Here is a 19,667-nt window from a genome sequence, read left to right on the forward strand (position 1 = left end):
TGGCTTGCTCAATTTTTTTCTGAGATGGGATTATATAAGTATTCTATTTCCTCTTTTGTTAATCTAGGCAACTTATATTTTTGTAAACATACATTCTTTTCACCTAGGTTATCAAATTTATTGTCACATAATTGGACAAAATAACACCTAATAATTGCTTTACTTTCTTTTTCATTTAGGTGAAATCACCCCTTTCATTTTTGATACTATTAATTTGATTCTCTTTCTTTTTTTATCAAATTTACCAATACTTGATTTTATTTGTTTTTTTTTTCCCCCACAGAACTAGATCCTAGTCTTATTTATTAATTTAATAGTTTTACCTTCAATTTTATTAATTTCTCCCTTGATTTTTAGGACTTCCAATTTAATCCTTAAATGGGGATTTTAAATTTTTTCTTTTACTAGCTTTTTTAGTTGCATGTCCAATTCATTGATCTGCTTTTTCTCTATTTTATTGATATAAGCATTCAGGGATAGAAACTTTCCCAAGTATTATTTTGGCTATATCCCATAAATTTTGTTATGTTGTCTCTTCATTGTCATTCTCTTCAGAGATATCAGTGATTATTTCTATAATTTGTTCTTTGACCCACTGATTTTGAAGAATTAGATTATTTGGTTCCCAATTAATTTTTAATTTGCCTTTCCATGAACCCTACTTGCTTTTTTTTTTGCATTATGATATGAAAAAGATGTATTTATTATTTCTGCTATTTACTCTGTTAGACAATGGGGGTATGATGGCTCTCCACACCCTACTAGTACAGTTTTATTATCTATTTCTTACTTAAGCTCCTTCAATTTCTCATTTAAAAATCTAGATGCTATACCATTTGATGCATATATGTTAAGTATTGATATTTTCTCATTGTCTAAACTACTTTTTATCCAGATGTAATTACATTCATTATTTCTTTTAATCAGGTCTCATTGCTTTAGCTTTGTCTGAGATCATGATTGCTATTCTTGCTTTTTATGTCTCAGTTGAAGCCCAATCGATTCTCTTCCAGCCTCTTACCTTTACTCTGTATGCATCTACCTGCCTCAAATGTGTTTCTTGTAACAACATATGGTAGGATTCTGTGTTTTAATTCACATTGCAATCTACTTCCAGTGAGTTCATCCCATTTATATTCACAGTAATCATTAGCATCTGTGTATTCCCTTCCATCTTGATTTCATCTTTTATTCTTGCCTTTTATCCTTTCACTCCTTCCCTCAATACCAGTGTTTTGCTTTTAGTCACTTTTATTAAATAGCCATACTTTCCACTGAAAGAATATCATCAGTTTTGATGGATAGGTAATTATTGGTTGTAAACCCAGTTCCCATGCCTTCCAGTGTAACATATACTAAGACTTCTGGTCCTTCAATGTTGGAAGCTCCCAAGTCCTATGTAATTATGACTGGGGCTCCATGATATTTGAATTGTTTCTTCCTGGCTGCTTATAGTGTTTTCTCCTTGACCTTGGAACTCTTGAACTTGACTATAATATTCCTAGGAGTGATTTGGGGATTGATTGCAGCAGGTGATCTGTGGATTCTTTCAATTTCTATTTTATCCCCTTGTTCAAGAATGTCAGAGAAGTTTTAGCTTTTGCTGCTACTAAGCTGCCATCTTGGCTCTGCCCTCACCCACTGAACTTTGAAAAGACTCCAAAATCCCTCCCTTCTGGCAAAACCTAACTTGGGCAACAACCTCCTTTATAAAGCCCTGTCACTCTCACAACAGGTTAAAATGTTCTCTTCAGCCTTGGATTTGTTTTTTTACTCTTCCTGGCAATCCTTTTATCATATTTCACTCTGCCCCACATGGATTTGTGTGCCTGTCATATCTCCTCCTATCAGACTATAAAGTGAGTATTTGAACGATAGCATTTTTCACACCATCCTCTGGCAAGGTGCCTACCCAGTGTAGGTTTTAAGTAATGTTTGTTGAATTGAATTAAAAAATGTCACTTAAGAACTTACTTTTTTCCACTTTCATCCTCTTTGATTCCATGAAAGCAACATTTAATCTCTGTTCAGTATATTCTTGAAGAATGTCTTCTCTTGCTGCCAACATTTTCAAAGGATTTCTTGAAGACTGAACTCTACGCATAGGTCTAACAGCACGTTTGTGCTCTGCTACAGAAGAAGTCAGCCTAAGAAGCAGAGGAAACAAAGCTATTTTGGATGCAAACTACCATCAATCACCATTTTTAATCAGGAAAACATTTTATTGGGGATTATTGGCTCCAGAGTCCTGCTTCTTCTATTTTTTCTCTTGCTGCCATTAAAAAACAAACAAACAACCATTCTTCTGTTACCCTAGAGTCTTCCTATGAAGTAGCAGAATTATAGAATTAGAAGGGACCTTAATTTATGTCAAAGTTACTATCAAGTGCGGAAAAACTTTCCCTGCCAATATTCTTTTTTTTTTTAAGCCTTTAGTTACTCCCTTAGGTTTGATACTGTGCATTAGTTTTGAGGCAAAAGATCAGTAAGTGATATGAACTGAAATGTTCTACAAAAAAGTAGCTATAAATAGTTGAAGAACATGGAAATAATTATTTGATTAATATGGGGCCACCTTTCAGATAAGACATATGATTGCTTAGATTCATAATTATGAGTAAAGTGACATCAGTTCCTTAGAAACAACAGGGTAACAACTGCCCAAACAAATGACTCCTTCCTCAATGACAAGCCAAGATAAAATGCATTCCTGAAAACCTTTCAGAGCCCTTTCCATCTCCTATGGCCTATCCATGGCCAACCATGTCATTCCATCATGAGGTCCACCCTCCTCCCTCTCTCAATAAAGCTTGCTTCCTCTGCCATGGAGAGTTCTTGAGTCAATAATTCTTTGAACAAGGCCAAAATTTTGTCCTCCACCTCATAAAGGCAAGGCAATGAGGTTAAGTGACATGGGAGAAAGTGTCTGAGGCCATATTTGAACCTAAGACCTCCCATCTCTAGGTCTGGCTCTCTGTCCACTGAGCCACCTAGCTATTTTGCCCTGTCAATCTTGTGATATGGCTTTTTGACTTTTGTTTGAATACTTCTGGTGAAAGGAAAAATGTGACTGTATAAAACCTGAAGCTATTGTGGAACAAACTGGAACAAATAACCTTCCATCTTACATCTGAATTATATTGTTTCTGGTGGTCAGGGATCTAGGTTCTCAGGGCCTTCAGATTTATTTTAGATCTAGAATTAGAATATTCTAGCTCATAATTAGATAAAGATAAACTTAAAAAAATTTTTTTATTTTTATTATCATGCAAAACATACTTTCATATTGGTCACTCTCATACAGAACCAAAACCCCCAAATAATCCCTGTCATATATCTTTCAGGATTGTCCTAGATCATTGCATTGCTGAAAGTTGCCACGTTTTCACAGATAATCACACAATATTGCTGGTATTATGCACAATGTTCTCCCAATTCTGCTTATTTTGCTCTGTGTAAGGTCCTGCAGAACTTTCCAGCTTTTTCTGAAATCATCCTGCTTATCATTTCTTATTGCACAATAGTATTCCATCACAATCATATACCACAATTTGTTCAGCCATCCCCCAACTGATGGACATCCCCTCAATTTCCTATTCTTTGCCACTACAAAAAGAGCTGCTGTAGATATTTTTATACAAGTGGATCCTTTCCCTTTTTTAATGATCTCTTTGGGATACAGACCCAGGAGTGGTATTACCTGATTAAAGAGTTTTATAGCATTTCCTAGTTGCCTTCCAGAATGGTTGGATCAGTTCACAACTGTCCCAATTTTGCCACATCCCCTCCAACATTTACCACTTTCCTTTTCTGCCATATTGGCCATTCTGATGGGTATAAAATGGTACCACAGTGTTGTTTTTGTTTGTATTTCTCTAATCAAGAGTGATTTAGAATATTTTAAAAAATGATTATTGATGGCATTAATTAAAAAGGAAAATTTTTTAAGGTTGCGTTTCCCAGTGGATAAGGGGCTAGATCCAGGAAGTCCTTGGTTTGAGCCATATCTCTGGTACAATCTGATACCCCTGAGAAAATCCCAATGTCCCAGGCTCTGAGGCAAGTTGCTCATCTGCATTGGTAGTGGGAGTTCTCATCACTGGTGAAATTGTAGAATTCAATCTTATCTACTGAAGACATTTTCAGAAAATGATTTATTTCTGTCCCAAACAACAAAGATCCCACATCTTCGAGAGAACAACACCAGAGAGAATCTCTTTCTGTTTCCTGGGGCTAAGGAGTGGGATCACTTCCCTTCCTGCCCTGAGTGAGAGTACATGAGGCTTTCTTTATGGCATGTGGAATGGGTTGGCCCCTGCTATCACTCTGCAAGAAATGGCAAGAAGTATTATCATGAGGTTCTATTCTACTAAAAAAGTATCTTCTGATAGGACTATTTAGAAATTTTTATCTAAGGGCAGTGAGGTGGCTCAATGGATAGAGAGCCAGGTCTGGAGATGGTAGGCTCTGGGTTCAAATCTAGTCTCAGACACTTCTCATCTATGTGGCCCTGGACAATTCATGTAACTCCAATTGTCTAGCCCTTAACACTCTTTTGTCTTGGATCCGATATTTATATCAATTCAAAGACAGAAGGTAAAGGTTTAAAAAGAAAAAGAAAATTTTATCTAGAGAAGTGCAGGTAGAGGGATACAGAGAGAGGAGGAAGAGGAAGAATTGGAGAGAATGAAACTCACTTGGGTGCATAAGGATCAAAAATGGCATCAAAGTCTGCACTGAACTCCACTCTTCCTAGAGGCATAGAAGAATCCACACTGCGGTAAAATTTGGAAAAGGTCTCATAGTCATCTAGTTTCATCACCTCTTTCACAGTTTTTCCAGTAATGGTGAGAATGTTTTCTTGCATACCACCAACTATAAAAGAAAGTAGAATTGGAATTTATAAAGAATAAAATAAAAAATAGAAAAATCCTCTATTTTAAATACTTCCCTATTCCCCCCCCCCCCCAAGAAAAAAAGTCCAGATTAAAAAATGGATGTATAACAAAACTCTAGTTTGTATTGCACCTAATATGTGCCAGGCACTGGATTAAGAACAACACAAATATGACTTCGTTTGATTCTCACAACCTTGGGAGGCAGGTGCTATTATTATCTCTATTTTATAGATAATAATGAGAGCAAATAATAGCTAATATTTCTTTAGCACCTACTATGTGTCAGGCACTGTGCTAAGCACTTTGAAATTATTATCTCACTTGGTCCTCACAACCACTCTGGAAGGTACGATCTTTACCCTCATTTTATAGATAAGGAAACAGAGGCAGAGAAGGGTTAAATGACTTGTCTAGGGTCACACAGCTAGTAAGTGTAAGAAGCCAGATCTGGACTTGCTGACTTCAAGCCTCTCTTTCTACCCATTGTGCCAACAAGCTGCCACTGAGTGATGCCACTTCTAGTCAGTTTCTGTGATAAAACCGATGACGTTGAGTGTTGCTGCTTCAAAACCCTGCGTTGCTTAATATATATTTCTCTACTTCTTCTTGCATTTTTTACATAAAAGGAGTTAAATTAGAGGAACTGAGTCTAAGATTCTAGGTAAAAGATGACCCAAAGTTTTAGGAACTAACCTAGGGGGCAGCTAAGTGGCACATTAGATAGAGTGTCTGGGCTGGAGTTGGGAGGTCCTAGGTTCAAATCTGGTCTAAGACACGTCCTAGCTGAATGACCTTGGACAAGTCACTTAATCCAATCACCTAGCCCTTATTGCCCTTCTGCCTTGACCCATAGTAAGTATTGATGCTAAGATGGAGGGCAAGAGTTTTTAGGAAGAAAAAAAAAGTTTATGTATAGCCCCTGGACACTCAGCTAGGGAGAAGTAGGAGAATCAAAACGAAGGGCTCCCCCAAAACCTGGTCCTCCTCTCCCCACAGCCTCCTTTACTTACCTTTGTTATTCAACCTTCCTAGAAATGACTCCAGCCGATCCAGCTTCAAGTCGGATTCTAACTGCATGTCTGGTTTGGCTTCTATATCTGAGAAAGGAAGAAGAAGATGGTACAGATGAGAAAATGTTTGCCAGCTGATAGTTTTCACCTAAAAAAAGAAAAAAGGAAAATCAGCCACTTTTTGGATCCTTACCTTCAAGCGGTTTGGAAATTGGTGTGGTACCCTTCATCCGACTGCTGAATGGGGAGGATACTGGTGTTATGGCCGTAGGGGATGCCAAACCTGGTGGACAAGTGAGGATTATTTAAAATGACCGTTCAATTCTTAGAGACTTAGATATGTCATGGTGTGAGACTGGATGGGAGCTTGGGACTTCCTGACTATCCAGTGTCCACAGAGTTGCCTAAACTAGCTGATAAACGTGAAGACTAGCAGTGTGGTGCAATGACAAGACCAATGGGTTTGAGGTCAAGGGACCTAGGTTTTACAATCCTGGCTCCAGTATCTCCTCCCTGGGTTAGCTTGGGTACATCACTGAATTTTGGAGAATAAGGGAGTTAGATTTGATGGTCTCTAAGCCCTTGTCTATCTCTAAATCATTAAGTCCAAGACGGGAATTGGTTTTATTTTTTTTTTTTTTGATTAGGCAGCAAATGAGGTTTTTATTTTTAATTTTTTCTAAACATTATTTTATTTGGTCATTTCCAAACATTATTCATTGGAAACAGGAATTGGTTTTCTTTAGCAGAGGAGTAACAACAAAAATAACACACACAGACATACATACATATATATATAAATATAAAATCTATATGTATGTATACAGATATACATATATGAGGGGAAAGATGTATTAATAATAGTGGACATTTATGGCATGCTTTCAAAAGATTCTAAAATTCACAAACAAAAAAACCCCCATAATTTAAATAAATGGCTCTATTATTAGAAATCATTTGCAAATCCTCCCTTTAAGATATTTAAAAATTAGTCAATAGTTGGCCCGGTGGATTGAGAGCCAGGCTGGGGGGGGGGGCAGGAGGTCTTGGGTTCAAATGTAGCCTTAGACACTTCCTAGCTGTTTGACTTGGGTAAGTCACTTAACCACCTTTGCCTAGGTATTACTGTTCTTCTGCCTTAGAACCAGTATGCGATATTGATTCAAAGATGGAAACTAAAAGTTTATTTAAAAAATAAATTCATCAACATCTCCTAAAAAGATTGCCAGTTCTTTAGTGAAGTGAAATCTACCATCAGCCACTCCCTCCCCTACCATCCCGAGATGTTCCACAACTCAGTGGACATATGAAAGAACCCTGAGAGGTGGACAAATGTTTAAAATGCTCTCTCCCCAGAGCACTTCTTGACATGTAAACATGTTAGTTGGATGAGTTCAATAAAAACTTAAAAACAGAACAAGTAAACAAAACAACTCCCTCAGGTTCCAGGAAATACAAAGAATTTAGTTTTGTGAAAAAAATGAGCCTTCTGAAAGGACCCTAAGGAGCAGCGCTGCTCCGGACTCAAGACCTGCCATATCCTGTGGCAAATTTCTAATGTGGAAGTTTAGAAGACAATCAAAAGCATTAATTAACACAGAGATCATTAGCTTTGCAAACTAATAAAGAGGGCTGAGTCAGAAAGCTGATTTCCAAAGCAGCTGGAGAAATCTGTTCATTCTGAATTTGCAGAGGATGGGAGAAAGAAGCCCCTAACCTGCTGAACTACCTCCCCCTACTGTCCAATTCATAGGGCAGCAGCAGCAAGAAGGCCACCAGAAGTTATGGACAAGGGACAAAGATTTAAAATGTAGGACCTTTTTTTTTTTTTTTAAAGAGAAAACTAGCACATTCCAATAAGTCTTTAAACACACACACACACACACACACACACACACACACACACACACACACACACACACACACACTTTGCGCAGGGTCACACACCTAGGAAGTGTTTGAGCCAGATTTGGACTCAGAAAGATAAGTCTCCCTTCCTGGTACTTTATATGCTGTTCTATCTAGCTGCCTTCTAATTCCCATGAGAGTTTTTTTTTTTTTAAATTTTTTATCAATAATCCCTTTGTTCTCTTATAATTTCTCCCAGGTCACTAGTTCCTTCCTCTCTCCTCATTCACAAATATGCTCAGGTCTCTCCTATCCTAGGGATAATTTTCTCTTAACTCCAGCACTTTCTTAAGCTATATACTATTTTTTTTCCTCCTCATTCACTGCTAAATTTCCAAAAAGAATAGTTTATATTCATTGCCCCTACTTCTCTACCATCTCAGCATTGGCCCCTTTGTAATATCTTCCAAGATATTCCAAGTAAAATTGCTTCTTGATTTCTTTGTTCCATTGAACACGCTTTTTGAATATTCATGCTAAGGACTCTCCTGATTCTCCTCTTTGGCTTATTTCCTCTTTGTCTTCTTTGCTAGCTTCATCTCCTTGTTTTGACCCCTAAATGTGTCCATAGTTGACTTCTATCAGTATATCCTCTGCTTTGGCAATGTCATCCACTTGGATAACTTTATCTATTAACTCTCTGCGTAGTATACAAATATGCACACACATTTGTGTATGTGTCTATCTACATGCCTGCCTACTTATTTATCTTCTATTTGTCTTTTTCTTTAGCTATCTTTCTCTATCTATCTGCCTATCTCTCTACCTATCTATCCATCTATCTTTCTATTCATCTCTCTATCCATCCATCCATCCATCCATCCATCCATCCAACCATCCATCCATCCTTCCAAATGTAAACACCAACTCCCTATAGTAAGCTCAAGACCCACATTTCTAACTCATAACCAAATCTCTTCTTATTTGGAGGGCCTGATGACACTCTCAAATTCAACATGTCCAGAAGTGAAGGTCATCATCTTCTTCACATGTATAATTTTTATAAAATTCAAGACTTAAAATTTTTTGAGAAAAAATTTTAGAAAAAGAAGCTCGCTAACTGCTTGAATTGAGAAAGTGAACTGTTTGGAAAAGATGCCATAAAGAAACCTACACTGCATTAAAAGGTCGAGAATGAACTTTGGTATGTAATTGATTGAACTGAAGGGGGTTGGACATGTTTATTCTCAATGCAAACTCTTAAGCCAAAGGGAACTACCCCCTAATTGTTTATTTTTTGTCAATGCACCTAGCAAACATTGGTTTTGCTCTCTCTTTTGTTTCTCTCTTATCTCCCTATTGTAATTTCCTCTTAGGAAATGCAATATTGTATGCACTTTTAGCTAGATCTTTAGAGGTATAAGCTGGTTATGCTATGGAGGGTATTTTGAAGAGGTAATCAAACTCTTTTTGTCTATCAATCAGCAACTTTTAAGTTAACCAATCAAAAACTTAAGTAACCCTACTTAGTACCTTACCATTCCCTAAGTATGGGAGTTCACAAGTCACTTGCTAGAGTGGGGGCCACTTTCCTCCCCCCTCCCCCCAGCAGTGCTAGACAAATTGAAAGATTGTGATTGGTTCCCATAAAGTGGAGAGGGGACAGGAAGTGACATGGAAAAAGGACTATAAAAAGTCCTGAACTTCCTGTTCAAGGATGTACTCCTTTGAACTTCTCCTTTGGAGTTCATCTTTGGAGTCTCTGCTCCTTGGATCTTCTGACTTCTGTGAATATGGGATTAACTCTCTCCTGCCCATTTTAAGATTTTATCACCAGAAGGTATACAACCCACTAATCCTTAAGTGGGGCAGGTCTATGACCCACATGTGTGAAAGTGGGTGACAAATCAGAACCCACTGGGGGCAGTTTGAAGCAAAGCTTTAGCTATAATTGGTCCACATAAAAGTGGAAGGAAGGCATAAGAAGTGATGAAAGGAATGGTCTTTAAAAGTGGCAAGAACTTCCTGTGATCAGGGCTGTCACCTTGGAACTTGACTTGAAGGAGCTTGGGAACCTTGGACTGCTCTGGAATTTTTCCTTATTCCTACCATGTGGGGGAGTGAAAAAGGCTGACTCCTTTTCCTGTTTTTTTCTGGAGGTATAGCCTCCAGAGAGTTCCCTCATTTGGAGGAGGCCTCGTGACTAAAACCCTTGTTTAATTTACTTCTGGAGCTCCCTTTTCTGGGGTCTCTTAAGCCCTGCCTGGTTCAGATGGGGTCAGAGTAAATATCTACTCCCTCTAATTTACTTACTTTCATTTTCTCTTTTGTAAATAAACTACCATAAAAAAGTCATTCAGATTTGAGATATCTCTGGCAACCACACTTTTAAATTTAGTCCATCCCTTTTAATTTTTACCCTTTACATTCTTGCCTTTACAATCTTCTTTGGAGGATGGTTCCTTGGGGCTTTTGGACTTTGACTTGGAGCTTTGGGCCTTTTGACTAGATTTTTTGGCTTCGGGACTTTGACTTTCAGCTTTGGAGCTTCTTGGAGTTGGGGACTTTCTTGTTGGGTTCACTGCTGCCTCAGGGAGCTTAGCTCATGAGGGTTTTTCTGAATTGGGACTTTGCCTGGATCCTGCCTGGCTTGTGGGTGGGTGACTAGGATTCACACGTGGAGATCGGAACTTTGTCAGGGAGTGAGCTTAATTTCACAGGGTCAGCATTTAGGGTAGGCTATGTAGTCTCCTTACGTCTTTCCCTTCCACATTTCCCTCTTTTTACTAATATTCTAATTAAACAAACTAATATTCTAATTAAACAAAATTGTTAAAAGCTGCTAATAGTTTTCTTGACTTAAGGGATAATAATTGGCGACCACTTTTTATAACTCTTATTTAATCAAAATCCAAATTTAACCATTATATACAGCATCCTTCCTAACTTTACAATTTCTAGGGAAAGGAGGAGAGAATCGACATTTATTAAGCACCTGTTATATGCCAAGCACTGTGTTAAAAGCTTTACAAATAATCTCATTTGATCTAACTGAATTTTTGCAAGAACTGCTAAAATTTGTCTTATGTCCACCAGTCTCTCTTCTTCCAATTCATTCTACAAACCTGTGTTTAATTAATTTCCCAACAAAGTCCTGTTCACATTACATATCTACAGGAAAAACAAAAACAAAATTTAAACAATCCTTCAAGTGTTCTTCATTGCTTACCAAATAAATGTCTTTACCTTGCAACCTGTATTTCTAACCACATCATATTCCTCTGCTCACAACCAGAAATTCTAGCCTAACTGAATCATTCTTAGTTCTCCCAATATTTTTTCCATGTTGGAATCTTTTTGCCACAGTGGCCTCCTTCAGAGGAAAGACAAAGGTGGCGGTGAATTCTAAAGGTGAAAAGCTTATCTGTACTTTAATTATTGTTGTGCTAACTCAAAGAAGCTGGTTCTATATTCTGCTGGGCACCTTGTGAAATGTGAAAAGGGACTAAAAGTAATTTATAAGCAATGTTGAGCCATGACAAAGATCTTGATCAAATCTGAAATTAATTGGAAAATACATCACAGTTTCTAAATGGCTGAGTTTTTTTAAATTCTGAGGGACTTCATTTCTTCTACTGTGTATTGATGCCAAAGCTAACGCAATTTTTATATAAAAATGGTTTTCAGTAGCCAATTCACTGATACCATCTAGATCAATTTATGTAGCTTTAGTTATACGGAATGGCTCATGTAAAGGAGGGGCTTCCTTGCCCACTGACCTTTCTTTACCATCCTGCCAGCAACGGTAAATTGGGTGGAATCATTGGCTGCTCCTTTTCCTCTGGTCTTCCAAGCTTCTTCTCTTACAGTAATAAGATGTTTCCTCTCCTCAATTGTCATTTGGCTTTCATGTCCTTCTGCCATTCTCTGTTAAAGAGTTGGAAGGGGAAGAAGAAGAGGAATATGAAGAAAAATGAGTCAATACAGGTTATTAAGCTATCTTCCTAAATCCATTTCCATCATAGGGCAGGTATCTGGATTTGGGGACTGGGCTTCACATGCAAAGGTGCAATGTCAGATTAATTAACACTTTGCTTTGCTTCTTACGGCTTTCTTATAATTCCATGAGATTACTGAGCCAGAGTGATTCTGAGACACTTGATGCATCTGTAACCTCACTGTGGTAGAAATTGCTTCTAGGGATGAAAATCACAACCCAGCTCTCATAGGGGACTCTCACCCAACATGGAAGGGCCCAACCTGATGATCGCTTGATGTGACATGGGGGGGCCATTAGTTGCCCCTCACTCTTGACATAAGGCTAGCTCATATACCAACCAGTGCATTACAAAACCAAAACCAGGATTCCATTCTACTCTTATTGACTTTGCAGGAATTTTAGACATTCAACAATTTAAAAAAACCCAACAAAAACCAAGCAACTATCCCAATTGAGTTTGGCATCAATATCTTAGCAGCAGAATTGGGGATTATAAAGGACCTGTGATCTCAATGATGTAGAGAATTCCCAGGTAAATAAACTCCTTCTAACAATGTAGGCTTTCTAAAAGGGTTACCTAGAGCAGTAAAAGGTTAAATGACTTGTTCAGGGTCACACTTTGAGTGTGTGCCAGGGCAGGACTTGAACCCAGGTTTCCCTGATTTTGAAGGCAGGTTGGCTGCCACACACTGACTTCTGGGGATTATATGGAAAGAATTCAAAGTATCAACAGTCTCTAAATTATAATAAAAAATATGTGTTTTAAAAGTTTGTAGATCAGTTGTTTTGGAACTTAGACATTTTTCCATATAAACAAATGTCACAATAGTGGTTAGGTACTTAAGTCAGTCCACAAAAAGTTATTTATCCATATGTCTAAGGCAAAGAGCACATTCTCCCCTATCCCCCGCCCCCACCCTCTGCTCCCATGAAGTCCCAGCAGCAAGATTAGGGGATCTCCTAGTTTGGAGTCACATGGTTTGATGGCTTAGGCAAGAGACCTTGCTGACTAGGGACCAAAGGATCCAAGTAGTTAGAAGAGGAAGAACAAGGATGAGGATTCTGAAACAAAAATAGGGTAAGAGATTCTAGGATCAAGAATGAATACCATGGGGTGGAGGTGGCAGATAGAGGAGTGAATAGGACAAGTGAAGACAAAAAGAAGCAATAAGGGTTGAAGTAGGAGAGATCAAGGACAGGCATTCTGGGAATAGGAAAGAAGGCATCTAGAGGTGGGAAAGGGTGAGGGCTTGTGAAGTGGGAGATGTTAGGGGAATTACTTTCACTGTTTACTACTCTCTCTCCTTCACCCTTGTTTCTGGTGACCATGGAGAGAAGCAGGTAGCAGTGCCAAGATGCCAGCAGCACAGTGTTTGCCCTATTTTTGTCTCTATGCCTCTCAAATGGGCATGGGGTATGCATGGGTAAAGGAAAAGGAGACTTGCCATTTTAGTGGAAAGACCAGTCAGCAGGAATAGCATTGAGACGTGAGGACATAAATGAGACGTGGGGACATGAGACAATTTCATGTATAATATGATCCATGGGATCATATAGAGTTGGACATGACTGAATGAGTGGACAAAGTCTAAATCTATCCATAGCATCTTAGACAGACTTCCTACTCAGGAGCATTTTTGCCTAGGACAGGTTTTTTTTTTTCTTTTCAGGGTATCAGGGGCTGGAGTGGTGGACTTAGAAGCCATTAAGACTTGAGTTTGAATCCAGCCTCTGCCTCTTACTAGCTATGTGACCTAGGGAAAATCACTTCCCCTCCCTTAGACTCAGTTGCCTCCTCTGTAAAATGAGGTTGGTGATAAAAGCCCCTACTCTTCAAGGTTACTGGAAGGATCAAATGATATAATACATAGAAATTGCTTTTCAAACCTTGAAGCAACAATTAAATGGTAGCTATTATTGTTGTTTCTGTTGTTACTTTGGAACTATTAAGGTTCAACTTTTCTTTCAGTCCTTGTAAAAATTCTCTTGGCCCTTTTACTCCCTACATGCATTATTTTTCTTTGGATGACAGCAGATCTGAGAGAAACATTCAGCACATAGTCAAATGATTAGAATGCCTTGGAGCCACACAATGGAAAACAGGGGAAATTCAGTGACTCTCAGGATACCTGTGGTCCTTTTTCCTTCCTAATATACCACCCTGCTGAGTCAAGCTAATTTCCCCAAATTAACCAAACAGGAAATGGAACTGAGATTTTCTGGACATGTGTTTAATGAAACACAAAAGGGTAGGACTCTGAGGTGGGGCAGAAAGTAACTCCCCCCCCCCCAAAGGAAAGGCATTGTCTCCCTTTTTTTTCTGAGGCTTCAGGAAAGGGACTGTCTGGAGAAGGTCCATCTGAGGTCAAGAATTAAGAACATCCTATCTCTTCCAACCTATAAATCTGCTTTCTACAACCTCCTTCTGCCCACTCTGATTTGCAGCATTCCATTTAGAAGAATAATAAGGTGACATCAGCCAGACTTTCCTAACAGACTAGAAGAGTCTTGGCAATTCTGATAAAGTTCAAAATTTTCCATTACCTATCACAACTGAATGGATTACTTTCATTTCAGATTTGCATACTCTGAAGCACAGTACACTCTATATGCCGAGCAGGAAAACCATCTTAGTTGTGGGGTGTGCAATGGTCAAGAAAACATATAATCATGTTTGAATTAAGTTTTAAAAAAAAGGTCTTTTCTCCCTTACTTTCTGGGATCCAACTTAAAACCAGGAATGATTGCACTCGACACTTCATGGATTCCTATCAATGTCTGAAGTTCATCTCAAAAGGTCCAGATGTTTATTCTTTTGTTATCTGAAGACTATCCTGTCTCCAGAGTCCTGAGTGGGATGAGTATTGTGTTTAAATGACTAAGAGAGAAGATGTGTATAGAAGCACAAATGTCCCTTCCTGGAGCACGCAGCTTTCCCCAGATCTCTTGCACATGGACATGATTGAGTCTGAGAAGGTGTAGGTTAAAGGGTAACAGGAGAGAATGCTAAATTACCTTGGCACTACAGAGAATCCAGAATCATATGTGCTTATTATTTTGTTACAATTGGTTTTAGCCTGGACTTGTGATTTCCTCTATCTGTGTATGTGGGAATTCCTAATGAGGAAGTTTCTTCTATCAATGGCAATGCCCAGCTATTATGCAGGAGTGTGTGTGTGTGTGTGAAGGGCAGGATGTGAGGTTAACTGAACTCTCCACAATCACAGATCACACATCTTGCAGATATCAAGTTCAGAAGCAGAAGTTGGACCCAGGTCTCCCAGACTGCCAACCTGCCTCTACCCACTAGGTCAGCATTTCAAATATTCCCCTTGTGGAATGTAAGCTCCTTGAGGACAAGAGCTGTTTTGTTTTTGTCTTTGATTTCCAAGCTTAGCACTTAGTTGATTTAAAATTTCAAATTGCTTTCTGGCAGAATGTTTGGAGTCTTGAACTCCTACAGTTTCCCCCAAACACTTTTAGAGTACACTGAACCAGTAAACTATGCACCAGCACAGAGCGGTATGAACACTTTTTTGGCCAATCCAAACTGACGATTACATCTATTCTACCAAAGCAGGTCTTGAACTGCTAGGCAATTTATAGGTGTAGGGAATTTCCTGGGGCATAGAGATTCAAAGACTTGCCCAGAGCCACACAGCTGGTATGTATTTGAGGTAGAACTTGAACTCAGGTCTAGCTTATTACATATTGCTTCTCCTTAAACTCACAGTTAATGAATACAGCATAACCTCCATCTAAATGGGCACAAAACTATGTTTAAACCCCAAAGCAAATATAATTTGTTTTTCTTACATTCTATGAGCTCCTAAGGTAGAAGAAAAAAATAAAGGGGAGGGAATTCATAAACATCTTGGGATACAGACAAGTATGGAATGTTTTTGCATACTACTGTATGCTCTGTAAACATGTATTTTCTTCTTTGAGGTTCTGAATGATTTTTTCTTAAACAAGCTAACATTACTGTAGAAAAGTTTTGTATTTCCCATGTATAAATTGACAATATGCAATCAAATGGATTTCATTAAGATAATGCATGTAAATAAAATGTTTTGTAAATCTAAAAATAGTATTTATTAACATCATTATTAGCAATAATGATAATAATACTTATCTGGGAAAATTGTTAAGGAAAAACGAAATACTTTACAGAAGAAAAATTCTGTTTTAAAATTTTTGACATGTTGAATTAGGAATAGCTTTTGTGGCAAGTATTTCTCCTTATAAAAAAGCCCCTAGAAATTAGTTTTCAAGTCAAAAATTTTTTAAAGAGTTGGGTTACTTGAGTTTTTTACTTCATTTGCATTTTTGATATTTAAATTATTATTTTACATATGACTTTTTTTCTTCTATCTTTCAAGGATGACATTCCTCAGAAATCAGAGGTCCAGACTCTCAACTGGAACTATTGACTTTCTCAGAATGGAAATGAAAAGCAAAAGAAAAAAAAAGAGGGTCAGAAAATGAGGTGAAGAGATGGCTGATTAAGTTACCTTTCAAAAAGTTATGGAAGAAAATTCTCCATTTCCAAAGGGGAAATGTAATTGGAAAGAGGTAGCACCAAATCTATGTATGCCACAAAACTTACATTTGAAAATTCTGCACAGTTCATTCTAAAGTTCTATAATATCTGCTTCTAGGGGAGAATTTTTGGCCAATAGAAATTATTTCTTAGCCCTTAAGGAAAAGATTAAGTATTTATCATTCCCAAATACTTTATTAACTTCCTTCCATTTCTGTATTAAGATACCCCAAACCCCATTTGTTGGGCCACACTGGCTTTTATTTATGCCACAAAAGCCTAGTGTTTAAAATGGAAAAAAATTCTTGATAAAAAGTCTGATTCCTGCAAGTTCTATCATCATCAGGAGGCAAAAATACAACTGGTAGGAGACTCTCACCTGAAATATCTGTAGAACAGATTACAAGAAAGAACAACAAGGAAGGAGAATTGTTCTCCAAGGGAAAGAAAAAGTGTTTCTTGCGGTCAGAAATTGCAATGAGGTTTGTTGAAGTTGTGTAAGTTTTTCCTCACCTGATTAATAGGTACAAAAGACTGGTATTTATGGAGAGCGGGAATAGCAGGAGAATAAGTAGAAGCATATACAGGTTCCTATAGAGCAAAGCAAGAGGATTAGGAGTGAAAAGAGAAAAGATGCAAAGGAAGAAAATCAGTACTTTTTTGACAGGAAGTTAATTTACTCATTGCAATTTCAGTCCTCTTTCTATGAAAGAGTTCTTCATCTTTAGGCAGAAAAAAAGAACGATTCTGCTAAAGTAATTCCACACAAGCAGCACAAATTTACCTAAGTGAGTATGTAGAGTGATTAAGTGAGTTAAAGTCACTAATAATGCAATTTAAACATAAAGTCAGATGGCAAAGGGGAAAAAGGGCTTGCATGGAACTGTTTAAGAAGTGCAATATATAGCACTGTCTTCTTGAGGTAACTGAAGGAGAGCCCAATAATAGTTTTAATGTAAAGATTCTTAGCCGTTCCCTCTAGAAACAGGCAGAGTCAATCTCAGAATCTTTGATCTAGGGCTGTAAGGGACCTCAGAAGCCACTTGATCCAACCTTCTCATCTTACAGATCAGGAATCTGAAGATCACAAAGGTTATTTCACTGATTAATTGTTCTATCTGTAATAAACCATCAGAGGAGGGATTTGAACCCAGGTCAGCAAATTCCAGGGCTAATAATACTGTATTATTATACTGTATCAGAGAAGTAGCTCCCTTCCAAGCATTAGATTATCCAACAGTAAAGAATATGAAAGGGAACAAGGAAGGTACAGGATGTAAAAGGGAAATGGACTTTTGGCTAAAGCCTACAATTAACACTTCGGTTAGAGTCAGGCTTACCCAAAGCAGATTAGAAATGGCATTATCATCTGTAAATCCTCCTTCTTCCTACAGGTTAAAACAAATGGGAAACATTGCAGAGTATTGGAAAAGAATAGTCCAGTTAGAGCATTGCATTCATTCTCTTCAAATCAGCAGTGCCTAGGGTTAATTAGCGATGTGCACAGGCTAGCACACAGCAGGGTGTTTGGAACAAAGATTTGCAAAGGCTAGTCTCCCATCAGTACTCTAACATTTTAATTAGAGGTCAACCACCCACTACTCTCCTCTCCTTCTCTTCTTCCTTTTACTTCTCCTCTCCCTCCCTCCCCCCCTCCTTTCTCTCCTTCCTCTCCCCTCTTCTCTACTTTCTCCTGTCTCCTAACATCTTCCACTACTTTATCTTCTCCCTCCTCTCCCTCCCTCCCTTCCTCCCTCCCTCCCTCTATGTTCCTCTCCCTATTTCTCTAAGTGATCTTACATGTGCCACCCTCAGAACAATTGAGGATCTCAGGGACAGTGGGCAATCCCAGCAGGAACACAACAGATGTGCTGTCCTGTCCTTGAATTTATAGGAGCTTGCTGTGGGAATGTCATGGTACTCAGCTTGATTCACTGTCTTAATGGCATTGTAGCACAGCTGGTGATCAGGCACTAATCTGGGACTTGTAAGTAGGTTCAGGTTTTTAATGGCAAACCCTCTTAAGGGCTGATGCATTTGTTGACCATCTTAACCAGAAGGAAAGGGAGTCACTGCTATGCTCAATATGCATGAAAGCAAACCAACTCATGCTTTCATGCAGAATAAGCAAACACAGAGAGAGGAACTTAGAACTGGCCTGCAGTTAGAGGAAGTGGACAATTTAGTAGCCACAGGCAGAAGGCTGGGGAGTTATCGATCTCAGACTTCCCTTCATTTCTTATCTGTCTCACTGACCATGTGGAATCCAGCCTACTGAAGGTAATATTACTGTCCAGAGCTCATGCACCCAAGCACCAAGTATGGCACTTGGTCAAATCGACAGACTCAATAGCATCTATTGTTTACCAGGTGAGCATACATACTAGTAAAAAAAAAAAAAATCAAATGCCTCTAACTTTTTGGCATATCCTTAAACAATCAATAAAAGGCAAAAAAAAAAAGAAGCAAGAAGCCCAAAGCATTATTCCAAGAGAATGGCATCAGCCAGCTGGACAAATGATTAGTAGTGTCCTTAAGCTTCAAATCCCCAATCTTACATATTAAAGATGAAATTGGAAAGCTAACAGCTACCACTACATTACGTATTCCCTTTAGAGTGATAGATCACTTGCTACCTGAATACTTGGATGGAAAATCTACCTTTGGTTCCAAAAATGTACTCAGGACCCACAGAAATTATTCTTATTATCAACTGGGCTAAAAGAATGAGAAGCTAGTCAAAGGCATATTTTATTTGTATTTAGGTGGATTCCTTTGCCAGGATTTTTCTTTCTTTTTTTAAATGAAGTATCAGGTTTTCCTTAGTTCTCCTGGTGAACTCATAATAAAAAGATAATGGATTTATAAGCTTAAGCAAACCAGAAAATTAGCTGCCGTGTTTATGATGCTTCCACTTTATTCCAAAATTGGACCAATTTCACATGGGAGTTTGCTATATTTAGGTTGGTAAATAAGATACTCAACACTGCAAGGCCCTAGCCTCATCCATGCCAGCAAAATGAAGTAGGTATGAGAATTAATAGTGCTAAGAAATACTTTTTTTCAGTATTTTTCAACCAGTTTTGATGGCATTGGTTCATAGTAATTAATGATGGCACCTTCAAGTAGCTTCTTCATCTATCTGTTTATGCTGGGATTTGTGCTTTGAGTGGTCTTATCTGAATGAAATTATATGTGATGAAAATGACCTTCCCTCTAATTCTACATCTAAGACCAAATCTGATTTTTCCTATGTGAATCAGTCTATCAGATACTTGTGATCATTTACATGGGCTTTTTGACTGATTTTTTTTCTTTTTCCTTTGCCTCACCCAGTATCTTCTAGGATTAAATAGACCACCATTTAT

At 38.1% G+C, this 19,667-nt stretch overlaps 1 protein-coding gene across 17 annotated transcripts in view; it reads right to left on the reverse strand.

The window, feature by feature from the left end:
* The window catches only part of SVIL (supervillin), a 281,250-nt gene that overhangs the window by 43,314 nt on the left and 218,269 nt on the right, over positions 1 to 19,667 (reverse strand). For 9 of the 17 annotated variants that reach the window (XM_056800916.1, XM_056800915.1, XM_056800913.1 and 6 more), the window contains 7 exons: positions 17,640 to 17,687; positions 16,813 to 16,890; positions 11,536 to 11,683; positions 6,102 to 6,191; positions 5,909 to 5,995; positions 4,698 to 4,875; positions 1,975 to 2,147 (listed from right to left, as the gene is read on the reverse strand). In XM_056800916.1, the coding sequence (XP_056656894.1) occupies positions 1,975 to 2,147; positions 4,698 to 4,875; positions 5,909 to 5,995; positions 6,102 to 6,191; positions 11,536 to 11,683; positions 16,813 to 16,890; positions 17,640 to 17,687 (802 nt within the window). The remainder of the gene's footprint in view (positions 1 to 1,974; positions 2,148 to 4,697; positions 4,876 to 5,908; positions 5,996 to 6,101; positions 6,192 to 11,535; positions 11,684 to 16,812; positions 16,891 to 17,639; positions 17,688 to 19,667) is intronic. The other 8 variants (XM_056800922.1, XM_056800921.1, XM_056800910.1 and 5 more) reach the window with 2 other exon arrangements.

This window comes from Monodelphis domestica, chromosome 5, assembly GCF_027887165.1.
Source record: "Monodelphis domestica isolate mMonDom1 chromosome 5, mMonDom1.pri, whole genome shotgun sequence".
NCBI classification, from domain to species: Eukaryota; Metazoa; Chordata; class Mammalia; order Didelphimorphia; family Didelphidae; genus Monodelphis; species Monodelphis domestica.